This window comes from Quercus robur, chromosome 11 (genome assembly GCF_932294415.1).
Source record: "Quercus robur chromosome 11, dhQueRobu3.1, whole genome shotgun sequence".
In the NCBI taxonomy this organism is placed as follows: domain Eukaryota; kingdom Viridiplantae; phylum Streptophyta; class Magnoliopsida; order Fagales; family Fagaceae; genus Quercus; species Quercus robur.
Genome location: NC_065544.1, coordinates 17,545,505 through 17,567,331, shown reverse-complemented (window position 1 = coordinate 17,567,331; position 21,827 = coordinate 17,545,505). Strand labels below are relative to the sequence as shown.

Below are 21,827 nucleotides of genomic sequence, written 5' to 3'. Positions count from 1 at the left end.
AAAAATCCAACACACACCGAGAGAGGGAGGGGGGAGGATACCACACCTTTGCCACAATATCTGCACCACTCTGCTCATCTAGATCTTCCATAGAATTCTTTATGATGGGAATCAGTTCCAAGAGATGAATGTACGTAGCACCACCACCAGGGACTATTCCTTCAGCCATGGCAGCAAATGTGGCATTTTTTGCATCTTCAATTTTGAGTTTCCGATCTTCAAGCTCCACCTCAGTGTGTGCTCCTACCTAAAATAATAGAAAGATAAATAAAAGGAAAGGTAAAACAATTATGACCAAAGGTTTTGAATATCATTCATGATCAACAAAAAAATTAAAGTTTCAAAATTTACATAAAAAACAAAGATAAAGCCTTGTTCACTTTTTCTTTTCTTCTCTCTCTCTCTCTCTCTCTCTCTCTCTCCCTCTCTCTCTGTGTGGCTGGAAAAGCCTTGTTCACTTTTGACAAGACAGATATTGATTGAAGCCAGCATCCAGGAAGAGTTATACAAGATTTCATTAACAATCTTTAAGAAATAGCACTTTTTTTAAATTGCAGACCTTAATCACAGCCACACCGCCAGAGAGTTTAGCAATTCTTTCAGAGAGCTTTCTTGACAAGGATGCATTATCTGTTTCTGCTAGATCCTTCTTGATTTGCAAAATTCTTGCCTGTATTTCGGCTTTAGTAGTAGGATCAGCAACAATGGTCGTTGAATTACAGGTTATGGTAACTTTTCGTGCAATACCAAGCTGATCTGAAGTTGCACCTTCAAGCGTCAGACCCAAATCTCCAGAGAGAAAATCAGCACCTATTGACTTTAAAATTATCTCAATGAGAAACTGAAGCTGAAATAGCAATCTCATCACAAAGAAATACAATTATACGACAAATGTAATCCAGCCCCCGGAAACACAAATGATGATGGTGTTTATATTTCCAAAGTTCAGAAAAAGGCAGATAGTGAGATATGTTTCTATCCATAGCTTACAGTCACATAAAGAAGTAGGAGCATGTGTAGTGTTTACATGTAATATGTTACAGAGGTATTGTCCTTTTGAATGTTATTTAGAAGATGCACCAAATGACCAAACCTATAGAAGTTATTAATCTCAACAGGGCTGGAAAAGAGAGTCACATTTTCTGAAATCTCTGTATTCCCTTTCTCACCAAAAAATACAGGGTAAGAAAAGTGTTTTGAAAATCTTAATGTACTAAGATTTTGTCTCCGTTCCCTCATTCCCAACAAGAAAACAGAGATTAACAGTTGATAGCAAATAGGTTAAATAAATGCACTTGAACAACATTTTGGCACAAAAGTTCACACAAATTAGGGCCACAAAATAGCTTGAGTTTTACCAAATTGTGTATTTAACAGGAAAAGCACATCAATATAAGGAGCCTACATTGAGATCCTGAAAAAAGAAACATCACAACAGCACTCTCTTTACATATATATATATTTTTTGAATTCCAGAAATTCACTAATTTTCTACATCAATTATTAGACACTTGAGAGCTCAATTTGAATTAACCACTATCATAACTGGCACTGAGGTTCTTTACATGACTATGAGGGCCAGCAAAGTAGGAAATAAAAAATATCAGTGAACATCTGGCTACAAAGTGAACTATCTCATCATTTTGAGATGTAAAGATATTAATATAATGCTAAGTGGAAATGAGTCGGACTGTGTCGCAAAGCAAAAAATTAAGAAATTTAGTGAATGAAAAGCAGGTCATAGTCATGATAGTTTCTTAACATCATAACAGCCACTGATTCAGAATAAACATTATCTTATTATTAGCACATGTCATGGAAAAATAAAATAATTAAGCAAATAAAGTTTGACATGCAGTACATAATTTGACCTGTCATAAGTGCAATATCTTGCAAAAGAGCTTTCTTTCCTTCTAAAAATCCTGGACATTTGACAACAGCAACATTTAGTAAACCTTGCATTTTGTTCACCACTAGTGTTTCCAGTACTTGCCTGGAGATATCCTCTGCAATGATTAGCAGTGGGACACTCAGTTGAGTAGTCTTTTCTAGTAAAGGAACAATTTCTTTGACAGTTGAAATCTTCTGATCAGTTACTAGGACTTTGGCATTGTCAAACTCCACTATAGATTTGTCATGGTTTGTAATGAAATGGGGTGACATGTAACCCTTGTCAATCTGTCCAGAAAGATCTAATAGAATTAAAAGAAAGAGGAGGGGGGGGGGGGGGGGGGGGGGGGGGGGGGTGGAAGGAAACAACAACAACAACTACTAGGAATCAGAGATAAAGGGAAAAATGCAAAAAGACCCCTCCAACTTTAGGTCAAAATTAAATAGACCTCTGATGTTCTAATATCAAGTTTTAACCACAGAAGTTTGGGAAACTGCCAAATTGGTCCTTCCGTCTTACTTCTGATGGCTCAATGGAAGGAAAATGTTGTCAAGTGCTTCACATATTAAAGTAAAATTTACCATAGAAAAACCGTTTTAATTTTATTTTCCTTTTCTTTTCTCCCTTATCTTAATCTGCTTCTTCCTCTCTCACTCCTGCCAACACAACCACACCACCATCCCCGGCAGCCAAGAACAACCACAATTTACCATTACAAAAACTGGCACACATGGCAAAGATTTGACAAAAAATAGGAGGGATTTGGATTAGATAAAATGTGGTGGCCAAAGGGTGGTGTTTTGGGGTTGTGGAGGTGGCAAATCCGAAGCTGTAGGTGTCAGATCTAAGCCAGAGGTAGTGGTTTAGGGCTTGTTGTGAAAGTTTGGGGTTGTGTTATCTCTTGGTTTTGAGGGTGGCCAAAGGTTGGCGTCAGTTATATGCACGTAGTCCTTGTTCAGTTTATGATACATTCTGTTGCTAAGAAAATGTAGAAATGAAAAGAAATACTAATTAACATGATTCAAAGTAGTAGTATCTACTTGTGAGCTGAGGAATGATTACAACAATTTTTCAATTGTATCTATTTGTGTCATGACTCCAAAGATTGGGAGCTTTCTAAACTGGGTACAACCTTTTATGAATTTTATCTATCTGTGCCTTAAGGAATGAACTTTCAATAGATTGAGACTATAACCTTGATGTGGGTTCTCTTTAGTCCGTTTATTTCCAAAAAAAACAAACAGTGGGGTAATTAGTTCATTGCTGGTTTATAAAGTTTATTTTCATTCTAAAATTATGGTTCAATTCGAATTACATTCTGACCCATTTTCTTTCCTTCCAAATTAAAATTTTCTTTCTTTGAGATGGTTGTGAATCTTTTCAATTAAAAATCATCTTTAATGACCTACCTTCATTCCTTCTTCTATTATTACAGAGGTCTCAAATGATGAAGATGACTCAATAGAGATAACTCCATCAGGGCCAATCTTTTCTATAGCTTCAGCAATTAAGTTCCCAACAAATTCATCATTTCCAGAAGAAATTGTGGCCACAGCTGCAATGTGGCAAAAGACACTTTCAAGATTTTGTTTTTGACGAGTAATTATAATTTTTTATTAAAAAAAGTGCAAAGAGGGGCACAAACCTAATTCACAAGACATGCTCTAAATACCTTTTATATCATCTCTTCCTCTTACTGGCACACTTTTCTTCTTCAAGACCTTGACCAATTCTTTCACAGTCTTATCCATTCCTTTCTTCAAAGAAACTGGGTTAGCCCCAAAAGCAACTGCCAGCATCCCAGATTTGATCATTGCTCGAGCCAAAACAATTGCAGTAGTTGTACCATCACCAGCCAAATCATTCATTTTAGTTGCAACCTGCAAGCAGGATACGAAGATTTACATATCTATGATTGCTTGTCTTAAAAAACATCAATACAACAACAGGGGAGAGAATTATCTAGCAACCATGAATGACCTCTTGGATTAGCATTGCTCCTGCATTCTCAATTGCATCTGAAAGCTCTATGGATTGAGCAATTGTAACACCATCATTAATTACTTTAAGCGATCCAGACTCAGAAAGAATAACATTACGGCCTGCATATTTTCACTTAAAATCAATACCTCTATCAAATTAGCAGCATAAAATTTAATAATTTGATTTAAAAATACTTATATTCTCTTCTGAGTATTTCAGTATGTGTTACATCTAGCATATTATAGCTTTTTCAAAATGTCAGAAAAGTCATAAAGTCTTATGCCGTAACAGAACCAACCCCATAAATTGAAAAATAGAAGTTCTCAAGTATAACTATTTTACATAGCCAAAGTGAGGCCACCCTAGTTGACTGAAGCTTATTAAGAAAATAAGCGAATAAATATCTCTTCATAAATAAATTAATATCTCTTCAAGAAAAGCTTCAGTTACAAGCCTTCAAGGCTTCAACTGATCTTATGCCATATTCATGACAAACAGAGCTAGCTTCGCCTTCAACAGCCTTTTTTACTTTGCTATTATTATTATTATTTTTAATAGACATGCCACTGAAACCATGAAAAACCAAGACCTCATACCTACAATCTTACTATTTTAGGCTTCAACCAGTCCCCATCAATGGCATTAACACAAGTTACACAATTAATGGCATTTTTTGGGGTTCTTCCTTATAATTATGGTGTTAGAAGCATTTGCAAATAATCTCAATCCACCATCTAGCTCACTTCAGAAGAATATAAATTTTTTTTTTTTTGACCAAGGCCCTTAAATAATATCCTTAAGTCTTAACATTGACAGACCCCAATTTGCAAGTTGCAAGTCCCATAACAGCTACAGTTCAAGTATATGAACTTGATCTCGTTAATTTTCAGCTGCAATGTGCAAAAACCAGGATGAACCTGTTTCATTTTGCTTCCTAACCTTCACAGGGATGGCAATCCCCCCACCCCCCCCCCCCCCCCAACCAAAAAAAAAAAAAAAAAAACCCACAAAAAGAAACATGAAACAATTTTCAATATTTCAAATTCACCTACTCCAATAAACACTCTGCCATTCAGTGAGAATGAATCTCATGATACAATTTTGTCCTAGATTCAAAAGTTCGTGAAGGAAATTTTTATGATAGAAAATAGCAAATACACATAAATTCAAGCAGCATTGCTATTCTGAACTCTTCCAAAAAGGTATAGAATTTTTCTCAAACTCCTTATAGTCTTAGAACAACTCACATCTTTACCCCCCCAACCATCCTCCCTAGGGGGAAAAAAAGGGGAGAGAAAAATTAAAATGATAATATAAATAAAATTTAGTACAACTTCATGGACTAAATTGAATTTACGCATTAGAAGTGCAAGCTAAACCACAATCTCACGCAAATGCGAAATAAATAAACTTTGCAGTGAACTTGCAAATTGAAGTCCTGCAAAGTGGCACTGCAATCTTCCATTAGCCTAATTTTGTTCGGTGGCTCAACTACACCATGCACTGAAAAATTTCACAACTTGATAAGACAAAGTCAAATCTCTAGCTGGCTCACTTCACCGAAATAGATGAAATTAATTTAATGTGTAGCCTCCAGCACATTTCTCATTACTATTACCACTACATAAACAAAACAAATTAAACTTGGCAAACTATTACCAAATAACAATCATCCAACTGAAACTAATGTATGCATTGCAAATGATAGAGCAAGAATCACCAACAAGATATTTTTTAACCTGAAGGCTTATCATTGATCCCTTCACCAATATAAGCATGGATAGAAAATGAAATAATCCCTCTTGTTCTCAAAAACTAAAGCATAAAGAGAGTAAGAGACGATATATAATGGTAGCAACCTAAAAAAGCTATCAAAACAAACAGAAATGAAGAATACCCAGATACCTCTAGGTCCTAAGGTGAGAGAAACAGCATCAGCCAGCTTATCAATCCCATCTTGCAAGGCCTCCCTGCATTCTTTACCAAAAGATACCCTCTTTGGGCCTGCCTTAACAGCAATACTCCTCACAAAATTTGTACTTCTCCACAACCCAGTTGCCCTTTGGTTCCAATAAAGGCTCTGCAACAATAACCAATTACTTCAAACACAAAATAATACAAAGAGAAAGAAATACACAGAGAGAGAGAGACTACTTACAGAAAAGAGAGGTTTTTGATGGAAGAGCTGAAGGGAAGAGAAGGAAACAGACATATCCCTATAATAGTTGAAGAAATGGTTTTGCTTTGGGGCTTTGGTTTTGAAATTGGAAACAGAACAATGACAGACAGGTTTCTGAGGATTTTCAAAGGTTTTGGGTTTGAGGGGTTTTAGTATAGCGACTCGGACCAGTTAACGTGACTCAACTCAACTCAACTGAGTCAACTCATGAACTAGCTGCATCGTTGGAGCGGGTTTGGGCTTGGACCCGATTACCTTTTTGGGCCATCCTATAAAAGCTAGCACAAACCATCCTTTCACTTTTCCTCCAAATTATGGATATATATTTTTTAATCTCATTCTCAGTAAGTTATAAAATTCAGCAATCAACTATCGATTGGTAATAGAAAAATTAGTGAATTATTTTTCTAACCATCTCGATCAATATCTAATTTTCTAACAAATAAATCTTATTTTCTTGAATATATATGCTATATAATGTATTCCAATTATAAAAAATTTAGGGATGAATCTCGCCTATAAAAAAAAATAAAAAATCATTAGTATGTTGACTTAACGATAAAAAAAACAATAATTATGAATCAGCTATCATATATTCTAATCCTATTGTATCTATATAAAAATCATTCACCATACGGATACTAGAAAAAGACAAATAAAATCCGGTCTAAAAAATGAAAAACAAAAGTACAAGAATGAGTTTTTAAACAATATGCTAAAAGACCGTTGAGATAACCATTTGTTGTATGCGCCACCAAATAATTATGAGACAAATATCCTCAAGACCGGACAATTATTTATATGCGTAACAAACATTTTCAAGGAATAATCAAAATTATGTCCTGATGATGGCCCAACGTCGTGAGGCATCTAGCACATTAAGAGCATTCACATCAGTCTGCATATAATAGAAAAGAATGTGTAGAATTTATACAGTTTTGTTTTAAAATCACTTATATAATTTACAAGTTTGCTACAATAACTATGTAAATTTACACTAATACTATTCATTTTGCATTTAGTTGTTTATTATTTCTTTATGTATCTTAAGAATGAAGGAATAGAGTGGATAGTGGTTACTGTATGTGAATAAAGAGAAACAATTAAAAAATATTAAGGAAAATTGATATTTTAATAAAATGTAGTTTAAAATAGACAGTATAATGTGAGGTATTTTGAAAAATGAGTATGTAAAATAAAAAAAGTAAGTTCTTATGCCAAAATAAACTGAAATTTTTGCACAAGCTAATGCGAATGCTCTTAACGCATAACTAAACTCCTTAAACTTTTTTATGGTTCAAAACATGATTTTATTTAATTTAAGCTTAGAGGAACTACATTTATAGCAATTAAAAAAAAAAAACCATCATTGTTTTAAAAAATTCACATAACCAATCACATTTTTAGAAATCCCAATAATTGTTGATGATTCCACACTCTCTCATACCCCACACACAAGTACCGCGAGCATAGCCAGTGCAAGCGACACAACCATGTGATGCATCATGAGAAAGAGGGATTGTCATCCTATCTTCCCCACAAACATTGTCTCACCTTAAGGGTGCGTTTGTTTGGAGGTGAAATAAGATGGATGGAAAACTTTGGAGAGAAAATAGGAAGGAAAACTTTTTTAAGTGTGTTTGGTTGGGTGGAGAGGAAAAAAAATAAATGGTGGGATCCGAGTGTTTTCTCCCCGGACCCACTAAAAAGTTTTCTCCCCAAAATGGAGAGAAAACTGCAGGGAGAAAATGGGGTCGCTTAATGGACAAAAATGCCCATGTTCAGTTCCTTTCCCTTTTTTGTGTGTGTGTGTGTGCTAGGCACGTTGTCGCTTTTTCTTTCTTTTTTTCATGGACATTGCTTCTTTTTCTTTTTCTTTTTCTTTTTTTTACATTTTTTGATTTCCTATGGGTGGGCATGTTGCCTTTTTTTTTTTTTTTTTTTTTTTTTTTTTTTTTTTTTCCTTTTTTTTTCTTTCTTTTCTTTCTTGGTCATTGCCTTTTTTTCTTTTCATGGGTGTGATAATTGTTTTGATTTTTTTTTTTAATTAGACATGATTTTTTTTTTGGGACATGATTTTTATCTTTTAACAAATTGGGTGATTGTTTTTTTTTTTTTTTTTTTTTTGGGTTATTTGTCACTTTTTTGTTTTAATTGGCCTTCATTTTTTAACAAGGGTGTATGAGTAAACTTATACAAATTTACTTTTTTCATCCCTCCAATTTTCCACTCCCTACCAAACAAAAATGAGAGAAATTAAAATTTTTTCTATCCTCCCACTTTTCCATCCTCCCACCATTTTCTATCCTTCCACTTTTCCACCCCTCCTACCAAACGGACCCTAAAATTTATCATTAAAATCTCACAGGTATGCTAACTATCAAGGTTCCAGTCCTAGGGTGATCAACGGGGTCCCTCCCCCCCCCCCCCCCCCCCCAAAAAAACTTGGCCCCATATTATAAGTATGTTAGACATATTATATAATATAATGTTCAACAACTGAATTCGTATAGTTTCGAACTTTTGTTGGTGTATTCTTTTACTTGAAAACAATAATTATTTATTTAATTAAAATAATGATATTGATATAATATGTTTGTTTGTTTAGACTCCTTAAAACAGATTGTTTAACTTAATGAATTAGCCAAGTGTTTACTTAGGTTAATTATAAAATCTAGGTTAATCAGCAAAATATCATATCATCTAGTGCGAAAAAATAAATAAGACAACGATATGATTACCCAGGAAAACTAATGAAATTGTTAGATTCAAGGTAAAAAACATGGGCAGGATTTAACCTAACCTATCCTCAAGACAAACAAATCAACTATGATAGAATGGAAGTTTACAATAAGTTTTCTTCCAAAAATCTAAAGCTACCTTATGTAGAACTTACTCATACGACCACGTGCAGTTCCGAATCCACAGACACTTTTATCTTGAATCTATTGCTCACAAATACCCACGTTTGTGACTTTGACATCTCACTCAAAGATTTTAGATCATTAGCAGTTGTTGATCTTGTTGTAGCAACTTTAAATCTACTAGTTCTAATGGTATAAGAATGATATGTGGCTAGTGACTTTGAAAGGAGAAGGCACATCACCTTAGGGTTTCCTTAAAAATACTATGTGAAATAGATTTGAAACTCTAATCACTTAATGGGCCAATGGGCTATTGAGCTTAATTAAAATTCTATAGAACCCGAGTCTCGATCTGTCAAACCTGGCATGTTTTGAATTTTTTGAACCTGCAGCTTCCTTTTTCTTGTATTCTGACTTGCAGCACCTTGAGTATTGTCTAATAAACTCTATAGACTCTAAGATCTATACCTAGACAAGTTTGTGTTCACGATTTACCAATTGTTCTAAATTTTTAGATCCTAAAATAATATATGTAAATTTTATTTTTATTTTTCTTAGAGAGATATATAACATTTATTTGGTTTATAGATTTTTCTAACCATAAATATTGTCAAAATAAGTTTTACAACAAAATAAAAAAATACTATCAAAATATTTTTTTTAATGAAAGGGAAGTTGCCAATGAATTTTAATGCAAATCAATCATAGATAGTTTTAAGGATTTAATAAAAAAGTCAAGTCCTATTTTGATACATGAATAGAAATGTATTAAGAACAATTATTTTGTCTTTTTATTATTATTTATATTTGGTTAATATTTATACTATATTAGTTTGAATTTTATGTATCAACTTGCTTTTGATTTTTTTTTTTAATTTATTCTACAATGATTAAAAAAAAGTTTTTTATCCTCTTAAGGAGAAATCCTGTTTCTGTGCATCCTTAAAGGAGAGGAAGCAACGGAATGATCTTGGAAAATGTTATTCTGAATGTACCCAATGTTAAATTTATTCAAAATGAATTATTGACTGTGTTAAAATTTTAATGTTATTGCATGAAACTTGGGAATCTTGATCTTTTATATTATTTTTTATATGAGAAATTTTAATGTTGTTGCATGAAACTTGGGAATCTTGATCTTTTATATTATTTTTGATATGAGTACCTTTTCAAATCTACCCTTCTAACTATCGACTTATTAGAAAGAAAAAAAAAAAAAGGTATTTTTTTTAGAAAGAAATACACACCAAAGAGGGGATAATGTTTTAACACAAATGCATATCATAAACTTCACTCAAAAGCCAAACTTATAGTGGAAAGTACTACACGATACACTCTATTAAACAAATATAGGATAATTACCTCTCTTTATTTATTTATTTATATTTTATTTTTCCTTGAGAAACTAAGCAACTTGACTTAATCAAAAAAGATTTTGTGAATGAAGGGAGGGGATACAATCTTTTTTCACAATTTTTTTTTTTTTTTTTTAACAATTTTCTAAGTGGTAAGTTATATTGAAATAACATTACTTGTAAATTGGTCCACCACTAATACAACTTTTATAATGTATCAATTACAACAAACCACGTTAACTGTTGTGAAAAAACTTATGCCTCTAGATTTATTGGAATAAGGTAAGTGAATATGACAAGTATATCTCTTCAAAAAGTTCAAACAAAGAAAACGTTAAATAAATCGGAGGAGATATAGAAATATTGTAGATGCGGAAGCATAAAATAGTAACATAAGAACAAACGAGGGTTACGTGGCTTTGTCTGGCAACATATATCCATGGAAAAAGAAAAAACCCTTAAGGGCTACATATTTGATAAATGATATGAGCAAAGCATAGTTCATATGTTACAATGAAGCCAATATGATCATAGGCGATGTGAGGGATTTCACAATTCGCTCCAATACCAATGAGCTTGGTCTGCGATCGAATGCTATAAAAGATTTATGCCCCCTCATCATTCACCAATTGGTCGTTGGATGGATTGGTAAGGCACACGGTCCGACAGGCGAAATCCTAAACTAATTAACCACACATTAGCTATGATTAATTGACTAGTAATAGAAGTATAAGACTTGACTTACACACAAATAATAATTGGACTTTGGTCTAAATTATTAGGCTAATAACATATATGTACAACGTACAAAATATGTATGCAAAATCCCTAACCCAACCCTACTAGGGTTTGGTTGGTTTCTACTTTCTACACGTGATGGATTGAGTTGAGTTGAGAATTTTTCCAACCCAACCTATGCACAACCCTACTAACAAAGTCTCGAGGTGGTTTTTTTTTTTAATTTTTTTTTTTACATAGTTTTAACCTTGAACAACTAAGCCTCAAAAATTTTAATTTATGCTTTATATATGTGTGTGTGTATAAAATCTTCTCTCCCTCTTCTTCTCTTTCTTTTGTATGTACAATGATGAGAAATCAATTATAAACAAAAATGCACTTGTTAATAATTTATAGGTTTAATTTGTATGCACAAATTTATTGTAGTTGTATATATTATTCTTGATATTTGTGCACAATTTAACTTAATTTAATAAAATATTAAATGCACCTTAACTTATGCCTTTAGAAAACTTAATAATAATAGCATTTTTCTCAAATAGATGTCATAAAAAGTTGACATCTCTTTCGATAAATTACTGATTGTAGAGTGAAAATAGGAATTATACTCAAGATCTTCTTGTTTTGATACCAGGTCAAATTATACATTGTCCTAAAAGCTTAAATTGTTAGAAAATAATGAATTCAATCATTTAACTATATATATATATATAACTAATATCTTTTACATCCAAATTCCTGTACTTAGTTTAATATGAAATTTATGTAAACTCTCCTCTCATATATCATTAAGATGACACCAGAAAGGAGAAAACTATGATTCTCAACTCAAAGATAGAAGAGAAAAGGGAAGGGGCTGACTCCAATATATGTTTGTTCATTTTGCTATAAATTTTTTAAAAATTCTCTTCCTTTTTCCATATCGACCACAATTTTATTGCCATAAGTTTTGCTCACATGCTTCAGGAAAGAAAATACAACTGTATCATTATTGTTAAAAAATTGTCCATGCAGCAGGGAGCAAGGTTCCAATTATTTATAAGTACGAGCCTCAGTTGTAAATATAAGTACATATAAGCGCATAAGCTTTTTCCTTCACGCTAGAGTTTGAAGGACAAGAGGCTTCCATTAAAGGCTTAAGCCAACTGCTCCTTATCTACACCCCCAAAATGCTATGAGAGTCACCTGTGGAAGTGGACATACCTGTCATCTCTAATTTACTTAATTTGGGAGGCCATCTGTCCTTTTGTGCATGGGCTTTTGTCTATGTACACGTATAGGGCCATGACCTTTCAATTTGTGAGAAAAAATCTTCCAAGTTCCATACCAACCACAATTTTATTGCGATAAGTTACATATGCTCACATAATTCTAAAATGTCAGAAAAATATCGTTATAAAGCTTTATAGTTGTGGACCATGTTGTGGTTAATGCAAGATACCTATTAAGGTGGATGAAAAAGATTTCAAGAGAGAGAAAATGACTAAATTTTTGTTTTTTGTTTTTAAAAGAAAAAGAAATTAAAGAGAGATTGAAACTCATAAGAATATTATTGCCATTTATTTTTGTCGCTAACTTGATATAGTTGTTATGAGATTACTAGATGAAAATTAGGTTATAGTTTTCCTTTCTTTTCCAATATTAATATTAAGACAGAGCTTGAGTTTGATGGGTTCTGAGTGGGAGGAAAATACAACTTGATAATCTGAAAGGAAAATATTGTGGGAAGGTAATTAATTAGAGCCCAAAAAAAAAAAAAAAAAAAAATCCATGCAGGGAGGTTCTAAATACATGCCTCATTTATAACTTATAAATATTAGTACATATAAGCGCATAGCTCTTTCATTCATGCCGATGTACTAAAATTTTATACCCTCCAATCCAAACATGTAATGTCATCTTATCACATATTAAAAAATAAGCACAATCACATTTAATCAATTCTAATATCCATTTGAAAATCCAACTCCACCATGTTATCTTGACAACTCATATCAAGATTAGTTTAGATTGCAACTCAAATTTAAATTCACTTATCAAGTAATCAATGGACTATACGCTATGAGTTGGGTCAAACTGACTCAATTACTAACACTTGGAAATCAAATTGATCATCTTGACATGAACTTTCTTAGATTTTTATTTTTTATTTATAATAATGGGAGAAAAATATTTATTCTGAATGTGAAATTGCACATGTACCAGCTGTCATCTCCCACTTGCTCAATATGTCCTTTTGCGCATAGCTTTGTCCACCGACATGTAGGGATTTGACATTTCAATTTGTGAGAAAACCACATAAGAACATATAATTCTAGATAAGACAGAATGACTTTTGTGAACTATTCTTTTACACGTATTAGGTGAGTTAGTAAGCTTATCTAAATTGCATTCTATATAGACTTACCAAACGTAACCAAAGCGCATGCCTCAGCTATATCTATAAATACCTAAGCACATATGCTCTTCCTCTCATGCCAGTCTTTTGAAGGACAAGAAGCGTACATTAAAGCTTTTGCTAATTGCACCATTTCAACACTAAGTTGTTCTCTCACCTCCCAAAATGTCTCACCAAATTTCCATGGCTACTACTCAAACCCAAAATCCAGATGCTAATGTATATCGTCGCTTAGCAAATTATCGACCAAGCTTATGGGGAGACCATTTCCTCTCTTATTCTAATAAATCCGAGGTATATATGTCTTCCACCTGACATGTTAGGCTACATAATAAAATTAATATTCTAATATAAATTGTGATTCATTTCATAGCCAATATTCAAATGTCATGTTCTTATCATCTTTAAATGACAAATGATGCTTATAAACAGTGGTAACATGTTAATTTTTTATTTCGATTTCCAATTTTAGGAAACCATTGATGACTTGGAGCAAGTTCAACGGTTGAAGGAAGAAGTGCAAAGAATGTTGATGGCTCCGATCGATAATCTTCTAGAAAAGTTGGAGTTGATTGATGCAATCCAACGCTAAGGAGTGTCTTACCATTTTGAAGGTGAGATTGATGAAGTATTACAACAAATTCACAGGAAACATCATACGTGTGATGTCCAAGAAAGTGATGATGCTCTTTACACCGTTGCACTTCATTTTCGATTACTTAGACAACAAGGTTATAACATTCTAAGTGGTAAGCACTCTTTTGGTTAGTTATTTGTTTATTTAAGAAAACTCAATCTATGTTTGGATGAAGGGAGATGAGAGAAGTGAGAAGGTGATTGGAATTTGCTAAATTTTAATATATTCTGGCTTTCTTAAATTCTTCCCCTCTATTCTCCTCACCTCTCCCTCCATCTCTTTTCATTCCAAACATATCCTTAAACAAGCTAAAAGTTAATTTTCATGATCAAGCATTCACTTCCATAATTATTTTCATATCATCTACTAATGGCTCACGCATGTCTTGTGCTGGGTGGTAAAGTAGATATCTCCAACAAATTCAAAGACAATATGGGAAACTTCAAGGAATCACTTACTAACGATGTGAAAGGAATGTTAAGCTTTTATGAAGCTACACATATGAGGGTGCATGGAGAAGATATACTTGATGAAGCACTTAAGTTTACTACCACTCACCTGGAATCAATGGCGATTAATTTGAGCCCTCCTCTCGCCACACAAGTAAGCCATGCTTTAAATCGACCTATTCAAAGGTGCTTGCCAAGGGTAGAGGCTAGGCAGTACTTTTCTATCTACCAAGAAAATGCTTCACATAATGAAGTTCTACTAAACTTTGCAAAATTGGATTTTAACATGTTGCAAAAACAACACCAGAAGGAACTTAGCCATATCTCAAGGTAAGTTCATTAACTATACCTCACTACATTGGGGTTGTAATTATGCTTTCATTAGACATGATTTGACCAGCCAGTTTTTGTTAAATTGTAATTTAGGTGGTGGAAAGATATAGATGTTGCGACAAACCTATCTTTTGCACGAGATAGGGTGGTGGAGTTATACTTTGGATTTTGGGAGTGTACTTTGAACCCCAATACTCTCTTGCTCGGAGGATACTTACCAAAACAATTTGCATGGCATCAATCATAGATGACATTTATGATGTATATGGCACACATGAAGAACTCGAACTCTTCACAGACGCAATTAAAGAGCATCATCACTTTCTTGGACATCACGCGTATGATGTTTCCTGTGAATTTGTTGTAACACTTCATCAATCTCACCTTCAAAATGGTAAGACAGTCCTAAGCGTTGGATTGCATCAATCAACTCCAACTTTTCTAGAAGATTATCGATGGGAGCCATCAACATTCTTTGCACTTCTTCCTTCAACCGTTGAACTTGCTCCAAGTCATCAATGGTTTCCTAAAATTGGAAATCGAAATAAAAAATTAGCATGTTACCACTGTTTATAAGCATCATTTGTCATTTAAAGATGATACGAACATGACATTTGAATATTGGCTATGAAATGAATCACAATTTATATTAGAATATTAATTTTATTATGTAGCCTAACATGTCAGGTGGAAGACATATATACCTCGGATTTATTAGAATAAGAGAGGAAATTGTCTCCCCATAAGCTTGGTCGATAATTTGCTAAGCGACGATATACATTAGCATCTGGATTTTGGGTTTGAGTAGTAGCCATGGAAATTTGGTGAGACATTTTGGGAGGTGAGAGAACAACTTAGTGTTGAAATGGTGCAATTAGCAAAAGCTTTAATGTACGCTTCTTGTCCTTCAAAAGACTGGCATGAGAGGAAGAGCATATGTGCTTAGGTATTTATAGATATAGCTGAGGCATGCGCTTTGGTTACGTTTTGTAAGTCTATTTGAGAATGCATTCCTTCATTTTTTCTTTTTTAATAGATTATCTTTGGTGTTATTTTGGAACTTTTAATGAAGGTTGGTTTTTTTTTCAACCTTTAAGTAGGTATCTTGCATTAATTAACCACAGCTATAAAGCTTTATAATGATACAATTGACTATTGTATTTTTTGATTTTCTAGAAGCATGTGAGCAAAACTTATGGCAATAAAATTGTGGTCGATATGAAATTTGAAAGAGATTTTTTCAATTTTTCTTGGACTAAAAGAAAAATGAACAAACATATATCAGTGACAGCTCCTTCAGTTTTCTCTTCTATCTTGGAGTTGAGAATCATAGTTTTCTCCTTTTTGATGTCATCCGAATGATATATGTGAAGATGGTTTACATGAATTTCATACTAAACTAAGTTAGTATAGGAATTTGAATGTAAAGATGTTAGAATTATTGCTAATAGCTTAAACTTTTCAGATGATGGGTAAATTAACATGATACTAAAACAAGGGCCAAAATGGGCAAATGCCCTTTTTTCGGAAATTAAACATCTTTGTGCCCTCATTCTGAAACTAAATAGGGAAATGCCCCTCTTTTGTAACTCGATGATACTAAAATCGAGTTATATGAAATACTCGATTATTTAAGTATCGAGTTATACACAGGTTTTTCCCGCACTGCTGGCATTTTTTGTTTTGAATCTCTACATAACTCGATTAGTTAAAAATCGAGTTAGTTATACTGTTATAAACCCTGATTTCGTACTGTCTTTGTGTCAGGTGGAGTGTTTCAATGTAACTCGATTCCTGGAATATCGAGTTATAAAGTATACTTGATATCCGTAAAGTCGAGTTATTCTCTTATAATTTCTGCACACCTTCTCCCACTCAGTGTGCCTTGCTCTCTGCTGAACTGAGGACTTTCTGCTGAACTGAGTTGGAACTCCTCCACGGATCAACAGCAGGTTTCTTCAAACTCAATTGAAATTTGTATCACCGCAGGTAAAAAATTCACATCACAATTTTAGGGCAATGTTATGTTCATTTGATATTGTACTAAATTTTGATTTTTTAGGTTGAATGAATGTGAAGTAAGTACATTGGTGTGATTTTGGTTATTTGTTGTAGTAAACGTTGGTGAGAAGAGAATGAAATAATTTCTTTACTATAGCAACATTTTGTATTGCACATAATCATCATTGGTCAGACATTTACAACAACATTTAGTGTTGAAGACAATGTGTAGACATTACCAACAATGTCTATTGTTTATGAATGTCTTTGTTGTATACCATTCTATGCAGGATTACATTATTTAGCAACAGTTGATACACACTGTTAACTTGATCATTTGGTGTTATTGTATTCAGTGTCAATGTCTGGTTCTGGCAACCCACAACTGTATAGGCCTCATGATGTGTTCACTGCTATGGGTCGTTGTTGGGTATTGGAAGATGAGTTCAGCTATCCAATCAATCCGAATTTGCGAAATAGTGCTTACGTTCACAATACCATGAGACAGGAGTGGGCTTGGTTATTTCGTGAACAACAAATGTTTTATGATGAGTTGGTTGGTTTTAAGTTGCCAGTGCCTCGGCGACTCGCATCAGAAATGCCCAGAGACAGCATCGACGAACTTCGTAAAGCATTGAACCACATAAGAGAAGAAAATAATCGAATGAAGATACGTCTTAATCGATATCGGACCCAAGTTGAGATTCGAGAGTCAGTGCAGGAAGGGTGGTACGAGCATGCACAGTTCATGCAATCACTTCTTGCTGATCCCATTTATCAGTCAGACGTGGAGATGTCAGATGAGGAGTAATCGTGTTGTGTCGTGGTGTAATTAGATTTTGTTGGAGAACTATTTTGCTTAACTATGTGTTATATGTATGGTTGCATTTGTACTATGTAAACCTTATTATTGATTATGAGAAGCATGCACGTTATTCGTAATGTAGATTATTCTCACATAAGTCATAAAAGTCAAATATTCTCACACATGATGTTTTTCAATAAGCACGTACGACATAACACAGAAAACATAAAATAACTTACACTAACATTATTAACTTAACCATAGACATAACACACACACACACACACCACAGTGGCATTCATTCTGATAGGTAGTCCTCGTAGTTGAGGACATTGTTACGTTCTGCCGGAGTGAGTTGCCTGTTTGTTGCAACGGCTTGCTCCTCCGCCAATTGTAGCATATGATACCTGGACCTACGAAGTATCATAAGATTGTTTTCTTTTTTTATTTTCGTCACTGCACGCTCATATTGGTGCATGTTTTGTCGTGGCAGTGTGAGCGAGCTACGCTCCACAAGAGGCGCTCCGATTTGCAGGAGATCATTGTGCAGAGCGTTGGACTTGTTCACGCGAAAGTCCCACTCCTGTTGCAATCCGGCATAGTATTCCCTCTCGTCAGAATCTCTTTGCGTTCTATAGTTATTTGGAAAACGAGGTAGCATCCAATTACGCATTGACATTGGAAAATGTGACTTTAGATCGGTATGTGTAGAAGTTTTGCAAGGGTAGATGTATGTAAATGGGACTTCGGTATGTGTAGATGTTTTGCAAGGGTAGATGTAAATGGGACTTTATATAGGGGTTTTGCAAGGGCAAGTATTCAGGTGGATGTGAGTATAAGTATTCACGTGAATAAAGATGATATGAGTTGACAGTATATTGTTCAGTGGCGTCTGTTGGTGCATGTGATTCGTTGAGGTAGCTGTCGAGTTACACTATAGCTTGTGCTACAGTAGCGGGCTGGTGATGTGTACTGCAAAAGAGGTTGCGTATTTATTCACGTGAAGACTATTCAACATTGATGTGCTTCATCTGACATGATTTGACGAGACAATGTTGAGCTGTGTTAAATGTATCATAAACTTCTCAGGGATGCTATAGGTACATCCTTTAAAAATGCTGCATTGCAAAAGGATGCATAGCTGTGTCAGGTGTCAGGTGGAGTGTTTCAATGTAACTCGATTCCTGGAATATCGAGTTGGAACTGAGTTGGAACTCCTCCACGGATGCGTGTAGGTGATATGACTGGATAGGGTTCAATAGTGCAAAGCTATTGAGCAGCACTACGAACATCAATGTAGCAATAGGACCAATAACACTCGAAATTGATGCACAAAATTTTCTGCGTTGCTATGTGTATTGACGTGAGTGTGGATGGGTACTTCTGGTCAGGGTTCAACAATACTGAGCTATCCACCGTAGCTACAGTCATTGCTCCCTATGGTGGAATTTGGCAAGTGTGATTGAAGAAAGCTGATAACAACATTAGGTTTTGTAATGGTTGGCAGGATTTCGCTGAATACCATTCTATCTGTTATGGTTATTTTTTAGTCTTCAGATATGAAGGAAATTCAAGCTTCCATATTGTTATATTTGATAAGACTGCCATTGAGATTCAATATCCACGTAGGAAGAATTGTAAATTGGAAGATCATCAGGTAAAAATATCAAAAACTTAGATGAAGATCATACAAACATTTCTTCCTTAATGTACAAACCCATAAAACATGAAGTCAGAGAAAAGTTTGTTCTTAAAAAATTACAGATTATGTCCAGAGGAAGAGAGAGAGAGAGCAATCCAAGCAGCCAAAAAATTGAAGCCTAAAAATCCTTCTTTCATGGGTATCTCGTGGCCACATAATATGGTGAGCCTTTATACATAATGTGATTATGATGTTCTCTTAAATATGGCTTGGAAACATATATGGGAAGCAAGTATATTATTGGGAAGCAATTTGTCACACATCAATGTCTTGTGCTATTACCCTCCATCAAAACCTATTAAGCAATGAGATTCGGGGAAGGCTGGGTTGCATTTTCGAAAGACAATAATTTAGAAAAAGGAGATGTCACTGCCAATGAGGTGATCGAAAGGACTCCTGTTGTGATTAGTGTCTCAATATTTCACTTGGTTGACCATCAGAGTTTGGACAAGGATAACCTATTTAAAATTTAAACTAGTGATGTTTATGCTTATATTTAATTAGGGACTTTGATCAGTACTATGGTTTATTTCTCTGACCAGTTTGGTATGTCTTGTTCAAAACTATTCAGAATTCCTGTGCTTCATCTGACATGACTTGTTGAGACAGTACTGAGCTGTGTTCAATGTATCATAAACTTTTCAGCCATGCTCTGCATCCTTGAAAACGGTGCATTGCAAAAGAAGGCATATCTGTGTATTGACTGGACAGGGTTGAACAGTGCGAAGCTGTTAAGCAGCACATGTAGCACTACAAACAACATCTGTGTACCAATGTTGGACAGCTCACACCCAAAATTGATGCATAGCCAATTCAGGGATGCTCTGCCTCTTCGAAAACGGTGCATTGCAAAGGGTTGCACATATGTGTATTCACGTGAGTGGGGATGGGTACGTGTGGTCAGGGTTCAATAGTTTCGAGATGTTGAGTATCACATGCAGAACTACATCAATCAAGTGTAGCAATGATGGACAGCTTACCCCCAAAAATTTGCTTACACTTTTGAAGGGTCCTCTGCATCCTTGAAAATAGTGCATTGCAAAATGTTGCATATCTGTTTATTCACGTGAGCATGGATGATATGACTGGACAGGGTTCATTACCGTCGAGTTGTTGAGCAGCACATGCAGAACTGCGAACATGACTTCGCCGAACAGTGCCGAGCTGTGTTAGCCTTTTCCAACCTCACTTGCCAAATGCTAGTATTACGAGCAGTGAGTGTAGCAACAGTGGCTTGAGTTTTATCCCCCTGTTTCCCTACAAACTTTTCAGGGAGTCTTTGCAGGTAGAAAATGTAGTTACATTTTGTCAACATCAATGTAAAATTACATGAAGAAAACTATGCTTCCAAGTTTTACATCAATGGCTTCCGATCATCACAATTGCAATATTAGGGAGCTTTCAAGCAATGCTACAACAAACCAATAACTTGAATGAAATATTTCAAAGGCTGATCAGGCTTTTAGGCCTTTACTCTATTTTTAAGCAAACCAAATATCGTTGTGAGAGTGTGTTGGGTGAGCCATATGGATTTTCAGTGAGTGAGTGGTTAGTCTGGTTTGGACGAGTCTTTATGTAATGTATCTATATAAAGTAGGACACTATTAGAACTAAGATACACAGATACGTGCATATTATATCGTGACTCAAAGAACTCATATAAAAGAATTATTCGAATTATTGAATCATATGCGCGGTTGGTCTATGTGGTTTGGATCAGTCTGTATGTATTGAATCTATTAAATTTTCCTACAAGTAATGTGCAATAAATATAATTTGGAGGCATTTCACTTCCTAAGGTTTTCCCTACATTACAAAGCAAAGGACATTGTTCGTCCATGACCCACATTACTTGAATGTAGCAACAAAGAACACGTATGAAAAAAATGAGAAAGTGATTTCACATAAACTTAGCCAAAAGTAATAAACAGTTAATCTTTAGAGTTGCAAAAGTTGAACATACATAATCATCATTTGTCACACATTAACAATAACATCATGTATTGCACATAATGTGTAGACATTAACAACAACGTCTAATGTTCGTAGGTAGAAATTTTTGGAAATCATCATTGCTTGAATCTGAGAAGTCTGAAATATCTGTTTCATCATCTAACGCTGTAATTTCATTAATAGACTTCATGGCTCGCTCTTGCGCCTTCCCCTTTAGATGCTTCCTAGCTTTTTGGATTGCGTGAAAACGGTCTAGTCGCCTTTGCATTTGATTGTTCTCTTGTTCAAGACGAGCAAGTATGTTGGCAGGTTCATCTCTAGGTAACTCGGCAGAGCGTGCCTTAGGAACTCGTAACCCGTGCCATCGACAATACACCTCTAACTCACACCTCTTCTCGTATAGGGTTGACCATGGTGGTTCTGCTATAGTGAACTCTATTGCGGTGGTATCTGTACTTAGTTTTGTAGGTTTGCCGACCATGATGTGTCCGACGCTTCCAAGACTCTCATACGTGTATATTGGCATATTAACGAAATCT

At 34.6% G+C, this 21,827-nt stretch overlaps 2 protein-coding genes and 1 pseudogene across 8 annotated transcripts in view; 2 read left to right on the top strand and 1 right to left on the bottom strand.

Annotated features, from left to right (window-relative positions):
* LOC126706540 (chaperonin 60 subunit alpha 2, chloroplastic-like) overlaps positions 1 to 21,827 on the bottom strand; it is an 84,462-nt gene that overhangs the window by 2,285 nt on the left and 60,350 nt on the right. For 2 of the 7 annotated variants that reach the window (XM_050406069.1, XM_050406071.1), the window contains 4 exons: positions 3,301 to 3,446; positions 1,872 to 2,178; positions 560 to 810; positions 47 to 247 (listed from right to left, as the gene is read on the bottom strand). In XM_050406069.1, coding sequence (XP_050262026.1) covers positions 47 to 247; positions 560 to 810; positions 1,872 to 2,178; positions 3,301 to 3,446 — 905 coding nt within the window. Of the gene's footprint in view, positions 1 to 46; positions 248 to 559; positions 818 to 1,871; positions 2,179 to 3,300; positions 3,447 to 3,563; positions 3,772 to 3,861; positions 3,994 to 5,779; positions 5,955 to 6,032; positions 6,231 to 21,827 lie in introns of those variants that run through there. The other 5 variants (XM_050406067.1, XM_050406065.1, XM_050406068.1 and 2 more) reach the window with 5 other exon arrangements.
* Positions 13,441 to 14,134, top strand: LOC126706554 ((-)-germacrene D synthase-like). The gene is made up of 2 exons (XM_050406087.1): positions 13,441 to 13,702; positions 13,881 to 14,134. Exons 1-2 carry the CDS (start codon positions 13,574 to 13,576, stop codon positions 13,998 to 14,000), a joined length of 249 nt encoding a protein of 82 aa, XP_050262044.1. The 5' UTR covers positions 13,441 to 13,573; the 3' UTR covers positions 14,001 to 14,134.
* LOC126706549 ((-)-germacrene D synthase-like) lies at positions 14,195 to 15,615 on the top strand (annotated as a pseudogene).